The sequence below is a fragment of the Canis lupus genome, chromosome 11 (assembly GCF_048164855.1).
Source record: "Canis lupus baileyi chromosome 11, mCanLup2.hap1, whole genome shotgun sequence".
Lineage (NCBI taxonomy): Eukaryota > Metazoa > Chordata > Mammalia > Carnivora > Canidae > Canis > Canis lupus.
Window position 1 is genome coordinate 37834679 of NC_132848.1, and position 26260 is coordinate 37860938.

At 35.8% G+C, this 26260-nt stretch overlaps 1 protein-coding gene and 1 pseudogene across 6 annotated transcripts in view; both read right to left on the reverse strand.

Annotated features, from left to right (window-relative positions):
* Positions 1–26260, reverse strand: part of LOC140643010 (E3 SUMO-protein ligase RanBP2) — a 92463-nt gene that overhangs the window by 33394 nt on the left and 32809 nt on the right. For 4 of the 6 annotated variants that reach the window (XR_012039393.1, XM_072844321.1, XM_072844320.1 and 1 more), the window contains 15 exons: positions 23401–23468; positions 21787–21898; positions 21134–21286; positions 13770–14000; positions 13292–13437; positions 11437–11629; positions 7387–7474; positions 5384–5593; positions 4279–4460; positions 4016–4191; positions 3705–3828; positions 2871–3032; positions 2474–2611; positions 2249–2395; positions 33–212 (listed from right to left, as the gene is read on the reverse strand). Coding sequence is in view for 5 of the 6 variants with exons in the window: in XM_072844320.1 (XP_072700421.1) it covers positions 33–212; positions 2249–2395; positions 2474–2611; positions 2871–3032; positions 3705–3828; positions 4016–4191; positions 4279–4460; positions 5384–5593; positions 7387–7474; positions 11437–11629; positions 13292–13437; positions 13770–14000; positions 21134–21286; positions 21787–21898; positions 23401–23468 (2310 nt within the window). In the remaining variant the exon portion in view is untranslated. The remainder of the gene's footprint in view (positions 1–32; positions 213–2248; positions 2396–2473; positions 2612–2870; positions 3033–3704; positions 3829–4015; positions 4192–4278; positions 4461–5383; positions 5594–7386; positions 7475–11436; positions 11630–13291; positions 13438–13769; positions 14001–21133; positions 21287–21786; positions 21899–23400; positions 23469–26260) is intronic. The other 2 variants (XM_072844322.1, XM_072844319.1) reach the window with 1 other exon arrangement.
* On the reverse strand, positions 561–1928 carry LOC140643014 (large ribosomal subunit protein mL40 pseudogene; annotated as a pseudogene).

Here is a 26260-nt window from a genome sequence, read left to right on the forward strand (position 1 = left end):
TGCAATGGAGGGATTCATTTCTTTCTACTTACCTTGTAACTTTTACTTGGTGATAGAGAATATATACTGGGAGATGGTGTAGAATGTTTTATTTCTGAATCTGCATTTCGCAAAGAACCATTTTTATAAAGAGCACCTCCTTCACTATAGTCATCGAGTTCCTGCATAACCGAATTAAGCATCTCTTTTACGGACTCCAGTGGCACAGGCAACTAAAAACAAAAGGCATGAATCAAGGGCTTTGGTTTGCAAAAATAAACAACTCTGAAATAAATACAAAGACTTTATCTTACTAATTTACTTACATGTTCTTACTTTTGTATAATAAGCATTTAATACTTTACATAGGAACACACATGAAACTGCTGTATGATCTAAAGTCTTCTGACGCTAAAGTGTGATGTTTTTCTCTCTCTTGTTAACAATAATGGTAGAGGAATGTTAACTTGGGAAGTTTTTCCACATGAACAAAATAAGCTACTGTTTTTATTTTTATTATTTTTGAATTTTTTATTAATTTTGAATGGGGAGAGAAACACAGATGCCAGAATGTACCAGACAATATCATCCCTAATATAAGAGCAGCAACATGAATTAATCAACAAATGATGTTTAAGGATGAATACAACTAAAGTTAATACCATGATGACAGTCTCAAACTGCTGACAGAAAAAATAAAGTCCATAGCAAATGGTAAAGATGAGAAGAAATGTTCTGAAGGTGTCAGCAACTACTTTTAATTTCAGTGAAATGTTTAACTGCCAAATTAACAGCGGTCCTTAGGCTGCAACATTTGCTTTATTTTTTATTTATTTTTTCTTGATTAAATGTATTTATTCACAGCATGCCTGATTCTGTGACAAGCAGGCCTGTACCCTGGTCATTCTGGCTTGAAAGGGCAGTGTGTTCTGTGGACAGGACAGGTGCCTGCAGCTCTACTTCTTAAACTCCACCTGTGTGTACACCTTGGTGATGTCATGGTACCTGCCCTCAGGGGGCTGGTAGCTGAAGATTGGTGGTGTGTAATCTGGCCCTTCTCTTTCAAAGGGGAACAAATTGGGGTCCCACTTGATAGCTAGCCTCCGCATGTAGCTCTGGGGATATGAGTAGCAGCATATCCTGCAGAGCTTCCTGCTGGGACTCAAGCATGGATGTGATGGCATCCCTCTCCTTCTCGTGTTCTTGATGCTTGTAGAGGGACCACTTCTTGAGAAGCAGAGCTCTCTGCTCACTCTCTTCAAAAGGGAAGCTCCATGTTAGGCCGCTGTCTTGTTTTATCCAAGAGCTTCTTCACAGGTGTAATAAAATCTTCAATGGGAATTAGCTCTTGGCTAGCTTTCTCCAGTCATCTGATCCTTTTTTTCAAACAGTCCTTTACTGCTTGATCTTTTTAGGATTTACCTTTTTCTTCTTTCGTAGAAGTTCTACTCTCATGGGAATGAGCTCCCAGGACAGTAACGCAGCTCGCTGTTGGGTCTCTCTCATGTGTCTGCCAAGTGCCCAGAAGCCCGCTCCACAAGCGCAGAGTACAAGCGGAAACTCCAGGGCCGCGATGGCCACAGCCCATCTGCCGCTCACTGCTTTATTTTTTCAGATTTTATTTATTTATTTATGAGAGAGACACAGAGACGGGCAGAGACCTAGGCAGACGGAGAAGCAGACTCCCTGCAGAGAGCCCAATATGGGACTCGATCCCAGGATCACAACTTGACTCAAAGGCAGGTGTTCAGTCACTGAGCCACCCAGGTGCTCCTGCAGTATTTGCTTTGATTACATTGCCAAGATAACAAAAAAATGAATGTTCTGCCTTATAAGCCTTTTCTAAATTCCCTAACAAGTACTTTTGTAGGAAAAAAGCTAGATTCCCAAGTTTAAAAAAAGAAACACCGGGAAGCCCCGGTGGCCCAGCGGTTTAGCGCCACCTTCAGTCCAGGGTGTGATCCTGGAGACCTGGGATAGAGTCCGACATCAGGCTCCCTGCATGGAGCCTGCTCCTCCCTCTGCCTGTGTCTCTCTCTCTGTGTGGGTCTCTCATAAATAAATAAAATCTTTAAAAAAATGAATGAATGAATGAATGAATGAATGAAGACCAAACCTAAGAAAAAGCAATGCTAATATATACACACCACTTCTGTGCACTAATAAGTATTACTGAGTATTTTTGAAATTATCAAACTATAAAATCAAAGCAAAAATAGTTACCATCCAGCTAGCAACAGCAAGAAAGTACAAACAGCCTGCAGCTTACCTTCTTGGCCACTGAAAGATTGGAATCGCTGTCATCTAAAATCTTTATTAGGTAGTCCCTGGCCTTTCTCAGGTAATTTTTACACTCTTCTTGTTCTTCAGGAGAAAGGGTATCATTTTCAATGTCTTCCGCTTTTCTGTGAAAAATCTATACAAAAATGCTTTTATGAAACAATTAGGTTTTTAAAACAAAAAGCTTTTAATTCACGTATCACCATCTACTTACCAATGCAAGATTCCAGTAAGAAACAACATTTTTTACAGATTCAAAAGCAGTCATAGCATCTTCTATATTTCCATTAACTACATCCAATATAGCAAATGTTATGTGTGCTTCTTCCTCGTATTCGCCAACTTCAGATGCCTAAACACATTTAGTAATTTTTAGTCCAACTGCGTCTCCCCAGAATATCAAACCCAAGTGATTTCCCAAAGATTTTACATGATCTAAGTAACAGCTCAGTCTTCTTTTCTACTATATTTTGTGATAGCTAGTGGGTTTTGAAAACAAGAAAAGGAACAAGTATCCAGGCAATTGACTTAAACAGTTTGTAATTCTATTTCTTTGTTTGTAAACTGGAAATTCACATTTCCAGTTCATTCACAAAAGGATCTTCCATTACCTGAATGTCTGCACTATGAAAATGTTTAAACAAAGGGTCCGTAGGTTCAGGAATACTGCTCTTCTTTTTGATTGTCTTCAACATTGGCAAAACTTTTTTCCAATAATGAACACTTCTGCCTATGTATTCCCGCTGATCATAAAAAGAATTAAGACCACTGCCCTAAAAGAGAAAATTGGAAGCACACATCCTAAGGAACACAAATAATAGAATCTAAAAATTCTTTTATAAATGGTCGGAACAACTGGTTAAAATTTCAAATCAAGGCAAAACAGAATCTCAAAAGTCATAGGCCTCACATACCAATCACCTTAATACCAGGGATCATTCTAGACCCAACTTTCAAACACTTTCAATGATACTACCTAATGAAGTAGCCCTGTCTATTTTTTAAAGGTTGCCATTTAACATAGCCCAAACCTGCCACTCTGTGTCACAGTTTGGTCACAGAAATAAACATCCACACCTAACTTTGCCATAGAACAGTCCTCAAATATTTATAAAGATCTACAATGCCCTTAACCTACAGAGCCTTCTGTTATCTACATGTAAAAAAAAAATTTCAGGCTGGATAATAATTATCGTAACTTAATTATTTAGTGGTAATAATAACAGCTAATATTTATATAACATTTACTGTGCCAGGTACTATTCAAAGTGCTTATATATTTTAACTATTAACTATTTTGTGGCAATATTTAAAAAATACATTTCACCTAGCATAATGTAAATAAGCTCTTACTGTTTCTCTGAACTAAAAGACTCATTGAAAAGTTTAGGATTTTTAAAAATTAGGTAATGTTCTTAAAAATGCTTACACTTTAACAAACTCACCGTTTTCTGAAGGCATTTTGCCCAATGCACAAGCAGGGCAGGCTGAAGGCCATGTTTTTCCTGTCCCCTTAGTGTGTTTATATCATGCTGAACTAGAAGTCGCAATTTTGCTGTAGTTCCAGGTCTAAAAAAAGTTTAATAAAACCGATTTATAAACACGCAGTTTAAAACTTACATGTACATTAATCATGACAAACTCAACCTTCACATGAGAATTAAATACCTAAGGCAGGAAGTTTTTAAATTAAATAGACTATTAGGTTAAAAACTTAGGCAATGAGTTAAAGGAATACTTTTATTTTGCTACTTACACTGTTTTTCTGTGAATTAGATTACAAACTGCATCCCACCAAGATTTTTGTCTTTCTGTACAAAGCTGTTTACACACAGGAAGTGGCAAGCATAGTGGCTGATAGAAGCTATAGTGAGAACTACATTTTTCCTTTAATTGTAAGTGGCTGGTATATATAACTCCAAGTAGAAATACCTGTTTCATTTAAAGAAAAATCAATTTAAGTTAGAAAAAAAATTAAACAAAATTCAAAATACTTAATTTGTTAAAATCTTTGCTTACTTCAAGATCTAAAATACATATTGATTCGGGTGCATTTGTTTCAAGTCTTGAGGTTTCCTGGGGCAAATGATGAAACAGCTGCTTTAGCCATTTTCGAACTGCAGGTAAGGCAGACAATGAATTCCACTGTAAGCCAAGCCATGTAAGGTGCTGAAGATTACCATTATGTGCTCGAATGGCACCTGAAAGGAGAAAACTGGCTTGAGGTTTTGGAAATTTTGCTTGTGCCATCAGTTTTGTCAATTACATCTTAATTTTATAATTACTTTTCTATATTGAAGCTGGGGCAAATTCTTTGCTAAGTCTCATGTTCTTATTAAAGGTATTCACACTCCATATTTAGGAAATTTAGTAGCAACAGTTATGATGAAGAAAGCTCTTTTCAAGTCCATTTAAGAGAAAAAAGGTACTCCCTAGAACTCAATAAAACACTGTATTGACAGAAGCCACCCCCAGTAAGAAAACCTGAAACTGAATTTTCCTTTCAGTAGAGAGTCATTAAGACAATGAGATACCACTTTATTAATAACCTTGGGAGAGTAAAAATATCTTTTCTTCCACAAGAAATTGAATACCAAAAAAGTTATGGGCTTTTAGACGCATAAAGAGGTACAACCTTTCTGGCAATATGGCAATTTGCAAGAGACTTAAAAGTGTTCATCAACCTTATTCCAGTAATTCTGGTTTTAAGAAAACTCCATGGAAAATTTTGAAATAAAGATACTTTATTTTTCATAGTGAAAAAACTGAAAACATATTAGATGTCAAGCAGCAATAAGTGGCAAACAAATTATGGCTAACTCATATAATGTATTATATTGCCATTAAAAGTTGTTATTTACAAAAATAGATAAAGAGAGAATCCATGAAAGAAGACAATCCCATGTACAGTATAAACCACTATTTAGAAGAAAAATATTCCACCACTAGCACTACCAACTCCTTACACCATCCTATCCCCCCAAAAAACCTCAAATGGATACAGGGAAATATTATATCATTATCTATGGGTAATGAGATTATGAGATTGTTTCTATTTGCTTTTAATCTCCTAAAATAAAAGGATTAAGATACAAAATGTTTACTTTAAAAAGATACTACTTACCAACATCATATCTAGCCAAATCATCAGGCTCTGGTGCTTGCACATCAATGTTTCCAATATCATCATTACCAAGAAAAGATCTATCCTTAAGTGACTGACTAGAAAACAGAGCATCATACAAAGCAGACTGCCCACTTTTATTGGCGAAGGATTCTACAACCTCTTTTAAAAAATCTTGCTTATCACGACTTAAGTTTAGCAGCATGTGTCCTGAAAAACAAATTATTTCCATCATTTAAAAAACATTGTTTTTACTCGCATCTCAACATTTTCTTTCATAGGAAACTCAACAGTTTCATTCATACTCTGAGGAGAAAAAACATGATTATCTCAGAATTAATCTGCCAATCCAGCAACCACAACTGAACAAAAAAGAGTGCTCATGCAAAAAATGGACACAGACTAAGGTTTGTTATCTATATCTAGAGTGAAAGGAAAGACAAGACCAGAATATGTCTGAAAAATGCCATAAGTATTTAAAGTGTGTCATTTAAGTGGCCATAGGAGAACAGAGTCAAGCTCAAGTTCTCTAATTTGATAAACTGATTTTTAAAGCTAGCCGGAAAGAATCATCCTTAAAAAAGCTTTTAGAATAATTAATTCCAGGGTGCACTCCTAGAGATTCTGATTCCACAGGTTTGGGGTGAGGAATCTATTTTTAAAACACTCCTTGGATGAAGTTCTAGTACACGCTCTAAAATGCTAAACCCTGAAAACACTATGCTAAGTGGAAGAAGTGTCAGTCACAAAGGAGCACATATTAGTCACAAAAGACCACATATCATATGATTCAATTTACATAAAATGTCCAGAATAAGGCAATCTAAAGAGATAGAGTATTAGTGGTTGCCAAGGACTAAAGGGTTTGGGGGAAAATGGTTATGAGGTTTCATTAGGAGATGATGAAAATGTTCGAAAATTGATTGTGGTAATGGATGCACAATTCTGTGAACATACTAAAAAACCATTGAATTGTACATTTAAATGAATTATATACAATGTGAATTTCATCTCACTTAAGCATTTAAAAAAAAAAAGAAAAACACATTCTTTGGAGCAATTCTGCTGGTCAGTCAGGTCTGGTTAGCATCTGACTTCTCTCTCTGAAAATCTGCAGACAAGTTCAGGAATATATAGATCAAGACATTAAAACACAGTTCATTTTACTAGCTGTGACACTCTGCAGAAGTATCTGTAACAGCCTTGCAAAGGTAGACAGGAGACAAAAGGAAAAAAATACAGCCATTTCTTCAAGGACTGAAAGTCCACCTCCCACAAAATAGGTTGTAGGATGGAGAAGCAATATATACTTTGAACAGGAGCCTAACTACAAAGCTTAGAGTAACTTTAATAATACTACTTGATCTTTACAAAGTTCATTCAATTTTTATATCAAAACTGCTTCTTACATAAAAAGCATTATGTCTCTTCAGTTCATTGCTAAATTTGCTAGCTACATAAACATCCTGAAGTTTCTAACTCAGCAAAACCAGATAATACGTAATAGGCCTTTTAAGATCCATCCAAATAGTCAAAACTGGGAATAAATTTACAAACGCCAAAAGCCTAACAGTATGTAAATGTATATATATCTTCCATCTTCTTTACTATGTTGTCAGTTTCTCAAGAAATCCATAGGTTCTTCATCTTTATATCTCCCATAGGAGTATCTTATAAATTACTAATGCTAAATGGGTGGTGAAATTATTCTTAGTTCAGGAAGTGCTTTAAAATATTCAGAATGGAGGCTCTAGCAGCTAGATAAAGGAGGGAGGTTTGGTTAAAGAGTTTCTCCATCCAGGAGCAAAATGTATCAAACATTTGTTACCTTCTGAACTAGATATTTCTTCTAATTCTGTATCTCTTGCCCTCATCCAGTATGGCAAAAAGAAATTAGTGATTATGACACATTCTCTCCTAAGCAAATAGAAGATTATCATTAAGAGTGCTCTAACAGAGAAATTTTCTTTTCTTTTTAAAATAAAATTAAACATTACTATTACCTGATTGGCTCAGACGATCATAGGCCATCATTTCCACCAGATTTTGTCCAACTTCTCCTTTTATTAATTTAATCTTTGGTCTTGGAACCTGATAATTTTAGAATCAAAAGTCCTTTATTTAGTGATACCCATATTTTAATAGTAAGATGTTCCTTTCTATTACATTGTGATTTTTTGATGACAAAACAGTTAACCAATGGTTAAACTAAGTTGGGAGTTGCAGTTTTCCATTGAAAAAAACTGAAGAGGGAATTCAGATAATATGTAAAAAGTGTCTACAAAAACTAACTTCTGAGGAATTACTTTCTACTACAAAAGCATCTTTGCATGCCACACTATATATAGCACCTTTTCAAAAAGTATGGATAATATGGGATACCACTGGGATAAGGTGGGACAACCAAAGGACTCCAAGCCACATCCTATGAAGAGCTGAAAAATGAGGAACAGAATGACGAGAAAATACAATAGCTCCCTTCAGATAAGAAAGTTATCTATTAAAAAGTTTGTTTTTAAATAGCACGAAAAGAAAAATAACATCAAGAGGTAACAGGTTTGAGAAGTGCTATTTTACTCCACATAAGGGAGCACCCAAGACCCAAACCATCAAAAATGCATTGGGCTATATGGTGAAAGTAGTGAATGTTCATCATTGAAAATATTCAATCACAGGCAAGGGCCACTTACTAGAGATATTCTAAAAGTAATACAGGGGTGGCTAGAGTAACTGCTGTTAAATTTCAATTATTTTCTTAATTGGTAGTGAGGGTTTAGTTTGGTGCAACTTCTGTGAAGTCAGAAAACCGGCAAAAGCTCTAAATTATAAATGCATAGATACACTTTGATTCTTTTTTCAAGAATTTACTTTACTCATAAATTTAAAAATGTGAAATGGGGAGGCTCAGCGGTTGAGGGTCTGTCTTCAGCTCAGGTTGTGATCCCTGGGTCCTGGGATTGAGTCCTGCATCGGGCTCCCCGGAGGGAACCTGCTTCTCCCTCTGCCTATGTCTCTGTCCCTCTCTCTGTGTCGCTCATGAATAAATACATAGAAATCTTTAAGAAACAAAAAATAAAAAAATAAACATGTGAAATGTCACAAGTTATTCATTAAAGAATTATTAGAGGTAGCATAGCAAAAAAAAAAAAAGTAAAAGGAAACTAATGTCTTGGTTTTGTGAAGCTGGTTAAACAAACAAACAAACAAACAAAAAGACTAAAACTATGATACATCCATACAATGGAATGATATGCAATCATCAAAATAAATGAAGATGCAATACTCATGCTGTCTTTTCTATACTGACATGGAAATATCACCAATATTTATTTCATGAAAATAAGCAAAGGAAATAGGATGTACAGAATGCTGCTTTCTGGACCTTTTAAAGGGGAATGGGAGAGTATGTGCTTATCTATTTGCTTGCATAGGCATAAAAGTTTCACTTCTTGAAGAACTCACAAGAAATTAGTATCATTAGTTCCTCCAGGGAAGAGAAGTAAATGACTAAACAGAAGCAGGAAGGAGTTCTCACAGTATACTCTTCTACACCACTCGAATTTTAAACCTATGAATACAATCACTTCTTCAAAGAAGTTACTTCTTTAAAGGAAATATATTCATGAATCTAAAAGTTTCTGATTTTGAATTTTAAAAACATTAGTTTGACCTATGCTTTTAACCACAAGTTTTCTAAACATGATGGTAAATTGTCTCTGAAGATGTTGAAGAGCACACAAAATGAGAAACAAAATGTGACATTATTCTTTTTGCTTTCAAACTGAATTCAATTCATAAAACTGGCCCCTTTTACAGCTATCATTTGTGACTAAATAGTTATGAATCCACTCAGTCATATCCCAAGTCAACATTTCCTCATCAGAATTAAACAGTTTCAAGAGAGACTTTAATTCCTAGCTGAAATGCAGATAGACTAATAATACAGCATTCCCCTGATCAAGAGTCTAAAAAAAAATCCTACCATTAAAAAAGCTGCCCTAACATGATTTAAGGACTTCCATGCCAGTCCATGCTTCCCCTCTAAGTTTATAATCATTTGATAATTAAGCTTTATAAACACATAATAATCTAAGCATCTAAGAGGTCTCATTATTTATCCATTCAATGGAAATGTGTGGAGAGTAAAAGAAATGAGGTAGATGTCTATGTGCTAAAATGGGACAAGAGAAAATGAAATAAGATACTAGACAGCAGAAAAAGTATACTTTCACTGAGACAAAAGAGTTTTAAAAAGTAAAGATGGGATGTAGATTATGCTTGCATATGCTGACAAACTTCTAAATAACAAAAAATCGGTAATATTGTCTTGTGACTAAACAGTCAAGAAGATGGGAGTGGTTTGAGAAAGAAATTTACTATTAAAAAGGATCAAAGTTTAAAACAGTTGACTGTATTAACTTTAAAAATCATGTATATTTGGGCAGCCCAGGTGGCTCGGTGATTTAGCACCACCTTCAGCCCAGGGCATGATCCTGGAGACCTGGGATTGAGTCCCACGTTGGGCTCCCTGCATGGAGCCTGCTTCTCTCTGCCTTGTGTCTCTGCCTCTCTCTGTGTCTCTCATGAATAAATAAATAAAATCCTTTTTTAAAAATTAAAAATAAAAAAATAGGGCAGCCCGGGTGGCTCAGCGGTTTAGCACCGCCTTCAGCCCAGGGCATGATCCTGGGGACTAGGGATCGAGTCCCATGTCAGGCTCCCTGAATGAAGCCTGCTTCTCCCTCTGCCTCTCTCTCTGTGTCTCTCATGAATAAATAAAATCTTTTTTAAAATAAATAAATATTAAAAAATTAAAAAAATAAAAATCATGTATATTTTAAAAATTTAAGATTCCAGTTTCCATTAAAAATAATGTCACCTACTTTAAGATTCTTTAAAATAATAATCTAAGAACCTTTTAGTGCCTACATAAGTTAGCAAACTTCATTAACTTCACTAATTTTCACTAATACATATAATCTTCATGAACCTAAATGCTCCTGCTGTGCAAATAGGAACACTTAACCTTGTGAGCTGAATATCAAATGTTAAAAAAAAGATCAATACAATATAAACTAGAAGGAGCCTTCCCTAAAAATAATTCTACAGTGAATCCTCTTTACTTTCCCTCAAGAAAAAGATAGTTCTCTAAAACTACCAATGATTTTTATAAGCCAGGCTTTCATTTTTTAGCAGACTGCTTATTTCTTCTCATTTTGGAATTAATGTAGGGTTCACTAAAGAAAACATTAAAACTACAAAAATAGAGTGGGAAGGAATGATAGCCAGCATCTCATCATCTAAAAGTAATGGTTCACATTTTGGCATATTTCCTTCATATCATGTTCTATGTATAAAAAAAGGAATCATGTTTCCAAAAATATACTACTATATATTATATATAATGTTATTAACATATGTGTTTCAATTAACATTGAAGTGCTTGTGACAAAAACAGTCTTCTATCACAGCTTATGTAACCATCCCCAAAATTTACTTAATTAGGTTTCTGTGCAAGTTACGCATGCACATCTTTTTTTTTTTTTAATTTTTATTTATTTATGATAGTCACACACACACACAGAGAGAGAGAGGCAGAGACATAGGCAGAGGGAGAAGCAGGCTCCATGCACCGGGAGCCCGACGTGGGATTCGATCCCGGGTCTCCAGGATCGCGCCCTGGGCCAAAGGCAGGCGCTAAACCGCTGCGCCACCCAGGGATCCCTGCACATCTTTTTGAATCAAATTTTACCCATCTTTGAGATTATCTCCTTATTACAGGTTCCCAGAAATGGCAGAATAAAGATCAAACTCTTCACAGTAGTCTTCCAGTTAAAGTCATAGCAATAGAGACTGACACCAGCAATGTATCAACATATCTATTTCACCTCATTAATGCTGTGTACATCTTGTTACTTTCCACCTAACAAATTAACTATTTTGACTTCAATTCTTCAGATTTATTAATAGTTCTAATATATACCAGGATACACCTCCAAGTGAAATACAGCAGTCTCACAGTGAAATATCAACCAAAACTAGAAAAAACTTACCTGAAATGCTATGAGATAGCACAATGTGGCCAGTTCAGAGAGAGCTCGCCATTGCACTTCACTATGCTGACCCATCTTCAAAAGTAGAGAACCAGCATGCATGTAGAAATGTCCTTTTACTTCTAAAAAAGTAGCTGAGAGCTCATCATTTCCACCCACACAAGATTTCACAGACTGAAGAGCACTATCAAAACTGCAATATTAAATTATTAAACAGGTATTAAACCCATTGCATTGTGAATAATCATGGTTTCATGAATTATCATCTTCCACAAACTAATACTCCTTATTCTCTATAAATTATGAATCATCTAGTGTTTATTTTTATTCAGTATACTTTCTATACTTCAAGCTTAACCTCTAGAAGGTCTTAATCCAGTTACTACAGCCCTCTAATCACAGAAAAGATATAAATCAAATGACAAATTTATGGACTATGATGAAATTTTCATAACTGACCACAATAAAGATGGAAAACTAAAATGTTTTCTAGTTTATTACTGACCATATGGTTTCACTATTTAATTCAAAGTTGAAATTTCTCAAATTAGACATGTCATTCTCAAATTATAAATAAATAACTGATAAGATATTTAAGTTATCAATAACTGCTCTTCTTACTACATAGATGACTACAGGCCTAAATTGTATTTCTCATTATTATCTGTAAATGTACTATTAGTGCTTCTAAATCCAAATGGTGAAACATGTAACAGAAATGTGAAGCATGATTTCTAAGTAGGTTTATATGAGGGGAGTTCTAGGAACCCCTAGAGTTTCTCAAGACCAATTCAGGGTATCTGAGAAGTTTAAATTATTTTTATAGTACTACTGAGAAATGGTCTTTTCCACCCCCATTTGCTCACACACCAAACATGTTTGGGTATATAAGTCATACAAAAGAAAACATCCTAAATTTTTTCTAAAATAATCTGAAAGTTAAAATGGTTCTGGATACCGCTCTTACCCTACCACCTTAGGACACTAAGAAATTCTTCAAGAAAACTACTCCACTCTCTAACACCCCAAATATCAAGTAAGGAACAATTACTTTTAAAAACAAATGGACAGTCTAAACTAGGGATTGACAACTATTTCTATAAAGGGCCACATACTATTCTGGCTCCACAAGCATATAATCTGCCACAGCTGCTCAACTCCACCACTGTAGCATATAAGCAGCCATAGATAATACGAACAAGAGGCACAGCTGTGTTCCGATGAAAGTGTATTTACAAAATCAGGCAGTGAGCCATATCTGGCCTACAAGCTCTAGTTAACTCCTGCTCTAAACTAACATTTTTATACAAATCCAAGTGATGCTTTTGTTCAGTGAAATTTATTTTAATAAAGTGGAGCTATGGTCCTTGAAATCAAAATTTAGAAAAACAGAAAAATCATACATTATATTTTAGTTATCTTGTTTCTAAGCTAAAACGTTAGGAGTGTTCTGAAATACTAGTGATGCTAACTGCTTCCACTACTACAACATCTGACAGATGGAAGTCTATTTTGATTTTCACTCAAGATTATATCGCCTTTGAAATAAAATGTGAAATAGCAGAACATTTTCAGAACTATGAAGTATGCCAAAACTGGATACATAACTGTAATAATTTAATAAAATATGAACAGTAACACAATTTTCTAAAAATCAAAGTCCTACAAAACCAATTGTAATATACAAAAGAAATAAAATTCCTCCCAAGTAGTTTATCGTATTAACTGTTACCCCTAGGTATGTTACAGAAACAGCAAAGCTGTAAAGATGTTCAGATCAATGAACTGAATCATTACCAAAAAAAAAAAAAAAATCTATAATTGACACTGAAGTACGTTCCTTAAGTCAACATACCTTTCCAATAATTCTCTACTTTCCTGCACATCTCTAGTGGAGAGCGTAAGAAACATAAGGTTAGCATAGGCCAGAAGTAAGTCTTTATTGGTAGTTTGCCAGTTACTTTTATCAGACTCCAAACACTGTAAAGACTCCAGATATTCCTATTTTATGGAAAAAAACACTCAATTACAAAACTTTATCAAGCATTAAAAAATTAGTTTTACGCCTATATATTCCTTTACCCATTCCCATTACTCATAAAACCATAATGATTTTTACGTCAGTCTATGAAAACACCAAAGAGATATATATATGTTTTATTTATCTCTAATCTTCCCATCATAAAATTGAAAGTATCCTAGTAAAAATTTCATTTCACAGTTGCTATGCATAAAGGAAAGAAATTTAAGTCTTAGAGAGCACCATTTAAGTACAAAATGATGTATATTAATTGTCTACATAGAAGTACAGAGACTCAAGAGTTTTTACCTACCTTAAGGGTCTGTACAACACATGAATTCCATTCTAAACTTGAACGCAAAGCTATGTTTTTCTCTGCCTTATGGCAGTGGCCCACAGCATCCTTCAATCTGTTATTTGAGCGATACAGTTCTACTAGTCGAATGTTCACATAGACATCATCAGGTCTTGCATAAAGTTCCGACTGAATCAAGTCAAGAAGTTTATTCCATCCATCTTCACCTTTGCAGTCTAACAGCTGTTCCTATTTTTAAAAAAGCATCGTTTAGAAAAACACCTGTCAAGTTTAAAAACATAGCAGTTCTGATGAGCACCACTTCACTGTGTCTAGTTTTAGTAAATTACCAACCAGAAGTACCAACTCTCATGGAAGAGAGCTGTTTCCAACCCAGAAGCTAAACCTCAAGAAATTTATGTGGAAAGAAACATCTGTGATTATAGCAATGGTTCCCCATATACACCTCACAGACCGCAAGGACTATTGCCCCACATCTCTATACACCCCAGTCACCACCACATGCCTAGGCCTCCCGAGTCAAACCTCATACCGGGGTCCTTATCCTCAAACTGTTCTGTTCTTCCCTAAATTTGACTCAATCCTCTACTCTTTCGGCTCCCACTCTAAGCTGCTGCTGTTTTGCAATTTTCTCAGTCTTCACCATCTAGCCTTAACTAAATGGAATATTATATTGATATAAGCTCTGTTACTTCTCTGCCATGGTGGCCTTTTCTCTGCTAGTCTACATACAAATAGAGGAAGTGGGGTTAGTGGCTGCTCACCTCCAAATCATATCTCCCCACACATACCTGTTTATAATCCTGTTTTCCAAAGGACATGCTATCCAGCTCTTCCACTCATTCCTGCTCATGAGCAACTAGAATAAAACACTCTTCCTTCATTCCTAAAAGCTCTCACTAGTATTAACAATTGAGAGATGTACAAAGATATATAAGTAGCTCTACTCAGTTCTTTAATTGCCTCATCTCCATGGCTTTGCTCTACATTCCAGTCTCAGCCATCCATTTAGCATTGTCTTGGGTCTTCAGAATCTGTACTTTGGTCATACCACTTAGATCACTATACCTCTCTTACTCTTTCACCTCTCTGTGGGTACACAGACCTTCAATGCCACATATATTTGTCACTACCACATGGAAAGAAGCTTTATTCAATTACTGATATCACCAGGTTTTTAATTTTCCATATAACATGTATTTTCCTTCTCTGCCAAGCTAAAGTGTCATAATTTCCAACATCCATAATTACTGCTTGCTCACAGATCCCCTCAATTAATTCCCTCTACCTTTCCATAGAAGAACCCTACAATCTGCTTTCCCTGTGCCTATTACACTAACAGTTGAGCAATAGGGGGTAGGGCATCCAGGAATTTGGCAGAGATCACAAGCAGGGTGACTAACTTTCAAATTAGTTAGTTAATCTCAAGTCTCCAAACTGGTAATGCCTAGAACAAAATTATACTTGACCTCTAATATACAAATTCTCCATTTCCTAAGGCACCTGGGTGGCTCAGTGGCTGAGTGTCTGCCTTGGGCTCAGGTCATGATCCCAGGGTCATGGGATTGAGTCCCACATCAGGCTTCCCACGGGAAGCCTGTCTCTCCCTCTGCCTATGTCTCTGCCTCTCTGTCTCTCATGAATAAATAAATAAAATCTTTAAAAAAAATTCTCCATTTCCTGAAAAGGTTAATTCATGATCATCTTTCCTCACATTTCCCACACTTTCCACCCTTCACTGCAAAAACTGAAGCCATCACTCCAACTTATACTCCCCTTCTCCCTGCTCCCTCCACACAGCAAAGACCAAAGCTCTCCATTAGTGCTGTTTCATTGCCCTCTCCTTCACTAATCTCTCTCCTTCTCTCATTATCATTTCAATAAACTTACACTTGGTCTTTCTAGATCTTGAAAAAAAAACCCTACACTTCACTTATATTTTAAAAATCTGTGGGGCACCTGGGTGGCTGAGTCAGTTGAGCATCTCTTAGTTTCAGATCAGGTCAAGATCTCAGGATCATGAGATTGAGCCCTGTGACAGGCTCCATGCTCAGTAAGGGATCTGCCAGAGAGTCAGTCTCTGGTCCTTTCTCTCTGCCCCTCCCCCCACTCACGTTCACGCTCTAACATAAATATTTTTTAAATTTTTTAACTAAAAGATCAACACCTTCATGGGTGCTTTTGAAAAACTCTACTCTCGTGTTCAAGAAAAAAAGCCCTCTAACCAATATTTTCATTCATTAAAATAAATACCAAAAAATTATTTACCTTAAGTAAGCCTTAAATTTTAGGAGAAACAGAATTACTCTACTAAACAGTTTTAAGTCTCAAGTATTTCAATTTCAAAAAATGGAAGAAAAAAATCAAATGTAAGAAGGTTTAACTTTAGACAACAGTGTTTTTTTTTAAGTGTAATTACTTATTTAAGTCATCTCTACACCCAACATGGGGCTCAAACTCACCACCCTGAGAACAAGAGTTCACATTCCTCTGAATGAGCCAGCCAGGTACCCCTAAAGACCAGTGTCTCTAAATTTACTAAAGAAAATCAACATCTTTGAGAAGAAGCATTTTACAATACAAGAAAAATAAACTTCTATCTATCTTTATCTATCTATCTATATTCCTTAATGTCATTGTCATCAAATAATTTCCTTATTGGCTTTGACAATCCAATTTATGTTTGAGACTAACACAAAGACAAGGTAAAGAAATCTACACTTAGACCCGACATTATAAATTAATATTTAAAACCCAATTGATGGGATCCCTGGGTAGCTCGGTGGTTTAGCGCCTGCCTTCGGCCCAGGCCATGATCCTGGAGTCCCGGGATCGAGTCCCACATGGGGCTCCCTGAATGGAGCCTGCTTCTCCCTCTGCCTCTGACTGTGTCTCTGTCCCTCTGTGTGTGTGTGTGTATCCCTCATGAATAAATAAATAAAATCTTTAAAAAAAAATAAAACCCAACTGATTATGGAAAGAAGAAAACTTGATGTTATTACTAGTATTTATCTCTAGGGTTTTTAAAAATACTTTAGATTTTAAAATCTGTGCACATTTATTCATATGAGATTTCTAATAGCCAAAAACTGGGAACAACCAAAATGTCCACCAAAAGTAAATGGTTAAACTGTGGAATACATCCATACACAAAAATACTACTCAGCAATAAAAGGGAACAAACTACTAATACACCCAACTTGGATTGATCTCAAGGGCATTATGCTGAATTAAAAATTTCAAAAGGCCACATAATGCATGATTCCACTTACATAACATTTTGAAATTACAAAATTATGAATATGGAGAACAAATCAGCAGTTGCCAGAGGATGACAAGAAGAAGGGGGTGGAGAGAACTATAAAAGGGATAGCAGGGCAGCCTTGGTGGCTCAGCAGTTTAGCGCAGCCTTCAGCCCAGGGCATGATCCTGGAGACCAAGGATTGAGTCCCATGTCAGGCTCCGGGCATGGAGCTTTGCTTCTTCCTCTGCCTGTGTCTGTGTCTATGTCTGTATCTGTGTCTCTGTCTCTCTTTCTCTGTCATGAATAAATAAAATCCTTTAAAAAATAAAAAAATAAAAGGGATAGCATGAGGGAGAGGTTTGTGATGATGTAACAGTTGTGTACTTTTAACTGCAGTGGTGGTTTACACCAATCTACACATGTGATAAAATGAAAAAACTATCCACACATATTATACCAATATCATTCCTGATTTTGATATTGAACTATACATTACATATTCACAGAATCTCCTTGTATAATCTTTGCCACCTCTTATGAAAAATATAATTATTTTTTTTTAATATAATTATTTCAAAATAAATTCTACTGGGGCGCTGGGTAGCTCATTGGGTTAAATGTCTGACCTCAGCTGAGGTCATGATCTCAGGGCCCTGGGATCAAGCCCTATGTCAGGTTCTGCACTCAGCAGGGAGTGTGCTTGTCCCTCTTCCTTCAACCCCCACCATGTTTGCTCACTCTATCTCAAATAAATAAAATCTAAAATAAATTCTACCCAAAATATGTATAATGGGGGTGGGGAGCTGTTAAAAACAATATACAATTGACTCTTGAACAAATGTTTGAAATGCACAGTTCTGCTTATATGTGAATTCTTTTTCCAACAAATACAGTATGATACTCTATAAATATATTTTCTCTCCCTCATGATTTTTAACATTTCCTGTTCTCTTATTTTAAGAGTAGGAATACAGTATATAATACATACAATACACAAAACAAGTGTTAAATAAAATAACTGTTTATGTTATCAGTAAAATTTTTAATCAAGAGTAGACTATTAAAGTTTTTGGGGAGTCAAAACTTATAAGCAGAGGCTCCTGGCTGGCTCAGTCAGGACAGCATGTGACTCCTGATCTTGGGGTTGTTTGAGCCCCATATTGAGTGCAGATATTACTTTAAAAAATAAAATCTGGGCAGCCTAGGTGGCTCAGCGGTTTAGCGCCACCTTCAGCCCAGGATGTGACCCTGGAGTCCCAGGATCGAGTCCCATGTCAGGCTCCTTGTAAGGAGCCTGCTTCTCCCTCTGCCTGTGTCTCTGCCTCTGTGTGTGTGTGTGTCTTCCATGAATAAATAAATAAAATCTTTAAAATAAAAAAAAAATTAAAAAACAAAATAAAAGTAAAAAAAAAATCTTTGGGACGCCTGGGTGGTTCAGCGGTTAAGCCTCTGCCTTCAGCTCAGGGCGTGATCCTGGAGTCTCGGGATTGAGTCCCACATCAGGCTCCCTGCATGGAGCTTGCTTATCCCCCTGCCTGTGTCTCTGCCTCTCTGTGTGTGTCTCATGAATAAATAAAATCTTTAAAAAAAAAAAAAGTAAAAATAATAAAAAAAAATCTTTAAGGAAAAATTATATGCATATTTTCAACTGCACAGGGGGTTCATGGCTCCTGGCCCCAACATCATTCAAGGGTCAACTACACACTTAAAATTGTTTACCTAGCAAATTTTTTTTTATTGGTACTAAAGCCTTTACTGTAATAAACCAAATATATTTACAATTTATACAAATGTTTAACCTTCAACAAAAATACAAAAAAAACATTTCACAAGATGCAAAACCAGGAAACAAGTTCATTGGAGACACTACTGCTCTACCAAGCACAGAACGTGAGGGGAACTGCAAGGAACAGAAAGGTAATCTAGGCAGATCACACAGAAAGGAAAGAACAGGCTCTGCCTACAGCCCTTGGCCCCTCTGTCCACTCTGCCTCGGTGTCCGTTTGGTCTAGGTAGATCAGTGACTCTCAGTTGATGGGACTCGTTGCCTCCTCTTTGTAGACTCAAAATAGTTTTGTGTCAAGGTTTGGAAACAGGTTTTCATGGTGGTTTTTTTTTTCCTTTTAATGTTACAACTTTTCTATTTCTACAAATTCAAAACATTTTGGCCTGATTCAACTATAAACATTAAACCACATGTTTTCAGTAGATGACTTTGCAGACTGTAGCCTTCTTGTCTCCTGAGCCAGTGACTATGTACTTATCCACTGAGATGTCACAGCTAAGCACAGATGAGGACTCTTTGGACTGGAATATACTAGCTCCGTACGGGGTCCACCAAGCATTGAGGAGGTTGTCCTTGCCAGTACTCACAAACCATTTACCACAATAAGCAAATTTTAGGGACAGCATGCAGCTCTCATGAGATGCAGCTGGTACTTGTCAGGTACCTAGCAAATTTGGAAATTTGGAAAAGACTTTCCAAAAGACTTACTTAAGTATATTTTATTCAGTAAAAACCTCTCTCTCTCTCCCTCTCTCTCCGTCCTAAATAAATAAAATCTTTAAAAAATAAAAAAAAATTTAAAAATAAACATTAGGGATCCCTGGGTGGCGCAGTGGTTTGGCGCCTGCCTTTGGCCCAGGGCGTGATCCTGGAGACCCAGGATCAAATCCCATGTTGGGCTCCCGGTGCATGGAGCCTGCTTCTACCTCTGCCTGTGTCTCTGCCTCTCTCTCTCTCTCTCTGTGACTATCATAAATAAATAAAAATTAAAAAATAAATAAATAAATAAATAAATAAAACATTAGAGTTGGTCAATACATTAGTAAAAACTTCCCATTATTTTTCATAATTATTGGAGACACTATTCTCTTTTGCTTGAAAACTTCACTGTCCCCTAACACAATCCTTTCCATTTTTTTCTTAAAGATTTTATTTTTAAGTAATCTCTATACCCTTGAGATCAAGAGTCACATGCTCTACTGAATGAGCCAGCAAGGCACCCAACCCTTTCCATTTTTAGGTAATAGTTCTTAAAAACCTATATAAAAACCCTAAATTGTTATTCTTTTCACCCAATGAAGCAAAAACTTTACATCAGACAGAGCTCAATTTAAATGCTAGCTCTACCATCTAGCTACAAAACCATAAAATACCCACATCAATCATTTCATAAAGGTAAATACCATTTGTAAAACATAATAGTGCCTAATAAAACAGCATATGCTCAGAAAGATTCTGAAGGAAAAAAATTTTGGTCTGCCATTTTTTATAGATATAATTGACATATAACATTGTCTTAGTCTTTGTTTTTGTTTTTTTTATTTATTTTTTTATTTTACTTATTCATGAGAGACACAGAGAGAGAGGCCGAGACCCAGACAGAGGGAGAAGCAGGCTCCATGCAGGGAACCCGATGAGAGACTCGATCTCGGGACTCTGGGATTGCCCCGTGAGCCAAAGGCAGACGCTCAACCACTGAGCTACCCAGGGATCCCAACATTGTCTTAGTTTAAGATGTACAATATAACAATTTGACAGGTATATAGAGACTAATTTCCACAGTAAATTTAACATCCATCACTTCATATGGTTCTAAATTTCTTTTTTTCTTGGGGTGCCTGAGCAACCCAATCAGTTAAACGTCTGCCTTCAGCTCAGGTCATGATCCCAGGCTCCTGGGATGGAGCCCAGCATTCAACTCTCTGCTCAGCAAGGAGTCTGCTTGCCCCTCTGCCTCTGTCTCCTCCCTCCAGCTCATGCTCATTCTCTGTCTCAAACAAATAAAATCTTTAAAACAAGTTATTTTTTCTTGTAATGAGAACTTATAAAATCTACTTATTCTCTTCACAACTTTCAAATACACAACAGAGTATGTGTAACATTAGTCACTATGCTATACATCATATCCCCAGAATATATTTTATACACAAAGTGCAAAAGTTTGTACCTTTTGAACACCTTCACCCATCTCCCACCAACTCCCACACACCTTCACACATTTCCCACCAACCCTCAACTTCAGTTTGCTACTGAAATGTCTTTTAAACTCCAAATATTAGAAATGGTTGTGTCTTAAGCTTTCCCGTGTTTACTGTTTTGTTCTGTCTTTACCTTTAGTTTATAAATTGCAGGGCTTCCTGGGAAAAGTTTAGCTGCTCTTTCAACCCAATATTTTGCTCTTCCATCAGTAACATCATTTTTACAAAGCAATTCTGCAATCTTCAACACAAGATCTTTTTGTGTTGGGTTTAATTCCACTGAACGCTGACACCAAAAAAGAAAAAAATAAATTAGAATTCATCGAGTACCTACACTCAAATATATAAAAGTCAAAAATTTATCACTGCCCACATTAAAAACTTTTCTAAATGGCAATACATTATTTCAAAGTTGTTTAAAATCAAACTTAAAGTGTCTTGGAATTTTTTTCCACATGAATTAAATAAAAATTATGTTTTTATTAGGTAAGTGCCTCCAAAAAAGAAAGAAAACCACACTTATAAGAACAGCATCTTGAACCATATTAGACTTAGAATTTATAGGTGTTAATCTTCTTTTACAAGTGCTAAGTTAATGATTAAATCACAGTGTGCTTTGGGCCAAATAATTTAAGATCTATTCTAATCTGTATTGCTTAATAGCACTATGACCAATGCTATTTTCATGATATCCATAAAACACATTTGATTTATTTATTATACAAATTACTCTGGGCATCATGCATGTGGCTGCAAAGGGCTGTATTTTAAACTTAAATAATTTACCTTGTAACACTCTACAGCTTTGTCTATATTTTCCTCTGCTTCATGAAGAAGTCCAAGAAATCTGTGAGCTTTGGGATCTCTTTCTTGCACATTAATATATGCAGAAATGTATCTGTTTAAAAATAATACAAAAATAATCTTTAGATTATCACACTCAGAACTGTATTTAATTCTAACCCGAAGAGCACATCTTAAACTAAAGCAACCACTAAACTAATTCAGTTATTCTAATTATTGACTACCACTATTTAAACTAGAATATGCAGACAATGCAAAAGTATCCATAAAAAGAATGATTAAATACAAACATATGTAAAATATTGACAATATACTTATTTTACCATTAAATACTACATTTACCAAAAGTTTTTTCCAATGCTACCCACATATAAAAAAAATATTGCATAAATTGCTTTTTCTTCCTAATTACATTTTGGCCAATTACTAAAGAATTTTACATAGGAATTAGAAAAAGATTATAGTAAATATTCTTAAAGTATCATAATGCAAAATACTAATGCATAATTCCCCAGATAACAACTAAGACAATGTACTATTTACTTTATTATTATTTTTTAATAATCTCTACACTCAATGTGGGGCTTGAATTTATGACCTAGAGATCAAGAAGTGCATGCTCTACTGACTAACCAAGTTAGGTGACCCAAGGATATACTATTCAAATACCTTTTTTAAATTGTGTTACTGATCTTTTAAACAAGAAAATATTATCTAATAATTGTACTGTTCCAGTTAAAATAGAGAAGAAAAATTACTAAATAAACTAGCAATGTAGATAATTTCCATTTCTTAAATCAAGTTAACAGCTAAACATATAAGCATCATCTAGGTTCAATGAATATTACAAATATATATATATAATATTGTGTGTGTATATATATGTATGTATATGTATATAACATATACATATGTGAAGATAAACCAAAGACCAAAACTGGAGGAAAAGGGGTCATATGAATAAGGAACAAGGTTGACAGCCCCACTGCTGCTAGTTAAATAAAAGGGTTACCATTTTCCTTACTTATCAGCATTTCTTTCCATCTTCCCATAAATGCCTTTAACCTCCCGCCTAATATCCTGCTTTAAGCCACTCCAAATCAGGAAATCAGATCACCAACCCTCTTGGCCTTACAGGTGAGACAAAGCCTCAAGAGTGTCACCTATTAAGTCAATTAAAGATCTTTTACACAAGCTATTGTCCTGCTCAGAAATCACAGTTTAATTTTGTATTCATTGGTATTTTTCCAACTGATTAAAGTACCAGGTATCTAACCAGGAAAAAAAATAAAAATAAACATGGTTCTCTTTTATTCCTTAGAAGTGTTTTAATTTTAAGCCAAATGATTTCTTGCCTTAGGCATAAGTAAGTGACAGGCATGCAGGAGATACTCATTCTAGGCTTAATCTCCACAGAATTGAGGCTAGTCCTTTATATTAGTCTGAAGTGATATAATACCTTATTTCCGGGACATACTTAGGAAGAACTGCTTTAAAAAAAAAAAAAAAAGTATTTTCACCCATTTCAAGTTAAGAATCTTAGGGGAGGGGGAATGACTTTAGAAAATTAAAGTATCTTTATAGTTCGATACTTACTTTTTAGCAAGATCATATTCTTTAACTTCATAGTACAGCTTTGCAAAATAGAATCCTTTCATTGACTTCTGAAAAAAATTAAGAGTTCTTTTAATTTTTCATATTTTGAATTTTGTAAAGTTTTCACATAACTAAAAATCGGTCTTAAATAAGGTTAATATTAATATACTTGATTTTTGTTCATCTAAAAGGTAGGAAAAAACTGCCTATAGAAATATATGTTCTAAAAGTCATCATTCATCATTCCGGGAATCCCTGGGTGGCTCAGCGGTTTAGCGCCTACCTTCGGCCCAGGACGTGATCCTGGAGTCCCAGGATGGAGTCCCACATCAGGCTCCCTGCATGAAGCCTTCTTCTCCCTCTGCCTGTGTCTCTGCCCCCTCCCTCTCTCTTTCATGAATAAATAAAATCTTTTTTAAAATAAATAAATCATAATAAAATAAGTCATCATTCCAAGTTTCATAATTCTCATCATAAAACTAAAATTTAAGAACAGCAAGACAGACAATGTCAGAAATTAAGAATTTATATCATCAAGAAACCTGAAAAACCACATGGTGCCACTCTCTCACTTTACAAATAACTAAACAGAAACCTTTCTTAGAGGAGGTGAAATAGACTAGAAAGGTCTTTCTCTTGCCAAATGCAAGGCTTTTTGGGGGAAAAATAAGCAAGTACTTCCAACCCATTAAGGCACAGGGGACTTCCTAGCCCAGGTAATTGTTCTCTCTAGAAATCAATATTTTACGCTCAAAGAATTAAAAAGGCAGAAATAAAAGTTGAATTCTCCAGTAGTAAACCAAGTCAAAAATCTGGCTCTTTTATTTCCCTAAGTTCCAAAGTTTAAGTTCCTGGGACATACCAGATAATGTTATACACACGACATAAAAGTACACAGCTGTCAAACATCTAATTTTGAAAACTACATAAGGACACAGAAAAAAAATCAATATATTAAGTGAAGAAAGAAGTGTACAAATCAGTATGTTTTCATTTATTCACTTTATTCCTTAAAAATGTAGACTTAGGATTTGTTTGTTGTGCCTACTATTATTCACAAGGCACTGTTCCAGGCACTGGGGAACCAGTAGTACACACAAAAAAATCTGTCCTCATGAAGCCTGTATTTTAGGAGAGATGACAGACAAACTGCTACCTATACAGGAGCAGAAGAGAGTCCTAGAGTTTACAGTATTCTATCAATTATTTACAGTACACTATATTTTAACAAAACTAAACTCAGTATTCATCTCACAAGTCACAGGAATCCTAACATTGTGCCTGTTTAGTTGGCAGTGTTTCTTCTTTCTTAGCTGGTAATGGTAGAGGGGCACAAACAATGGTATTAGAAGTTCTATAAAGTAAGAGTTGTCAGGAAAGGTCTTATTAAGGGGATATTTGATCAGATATATAATAAAGTGAAAAGTGACTGACTAGGGCAGACTAGACAGCAGATGGACTACAAAAATTTATTCCCACTGTTTGCTATGTTTCAATTTTTCCTTCTTAATCAAACCTACAGAAAATACTCTAAATCACACTTATCTGAAAAATACTCTTCTCATGACTTCAAAAATAATCATAATCTCCAGTTTGACATCCACCTTAGTGGTCACTCTTCAGGCTCTTTCTCATACTGACTTCCCCAGTGTCAGTCCTAAATCCTCTTTGAGGAGATCTCCTCTGTGACATATACTGAATCTCACCTATGACTATTGACAATATACTGACTCTCAAATATCTATCTTTGGCTCTCATTTTTCCTAAGCTCTACACTTAGGTGCAAAATATCCTCACCAAAACCTGTCAGTTCTACCTTCTACATCACGTCAATCCACCCATTTTTTACAACTCTGTTGCTATAACCAAAGTCCAACAAGCCTCTATGATCTCCCTCTAGGATTTCTGAAAAGGCTAATTCCTTCCTGTTTCCCTCTGTATATTTTTCCTCCCATCTAATTCATAAACCAAAAGGATATCATTTTAAACATAAGACAAACCATGTTATGCCTTTACTTAAAATATAAAATCCTTCCATTGCTTCCATTATGCTTTGAAAATATCAAATTTCTCACCAAAGACTAGCATGGTGTCTGCCCAGCTCTCCAACTTTACTTCATCTGGCCCTGCATACTGTAGTTTAGCCAGTGACTAAAACCAGAATGCATCTCTCCAACTATGGCAGCTGTGAGGCATCTTTTAAACAAAGGCTACAGCAGATTTTTTTTTTAATTTTTATTTATTTATGATAGTCACAGAGAGAGAGAGAGAGAGAGAGAGAGAGAGAGGCAGAGACATAGGCAGAGGGAGAAGCAGGCTCCATGCACCGGAAGCCCAACGTGGGATTCGATCCGGGGTCTCCAGGATTGCGCCCTGGGCCAAAGGCAGGCGCTAAACCGCTGCGCCACCCAGGGATCCCCTACAGCAGATTTTGATACGGTATGACTTCTATCCAGTGCTTTCAGTGTCAGAGTGAGAAATTCAATGAAAAGAAACTATGGTTCCCTTAAATAAATGCCTCATCATCTACAGAGAGACACGTGTGAATGAATTAACAAGATTCTCACTATCCTAGTGAAACCGTAACTAGGGGACAATGAGTTTGAGAGAATCATCTGACAAAACAGAACAACCCTTATTGAGCATGATTCTATTCTGGCACAGTGAAACAATAAGCGTAGAATAAATGGAAGATTCCCTACCCACTCCCCATCATGCCCCTCACTTCCCCTTGACATCTTGGGTCCAGTGTAACTGTTAATAACACAGGTATTCTAGGGACGCCTGGGTGGCTCAGTGGTTGAGCATCTGCCTTCGCAAAGCTCAGGTTGTGATCCCTGGATCCTGGGATTGAGTCCCA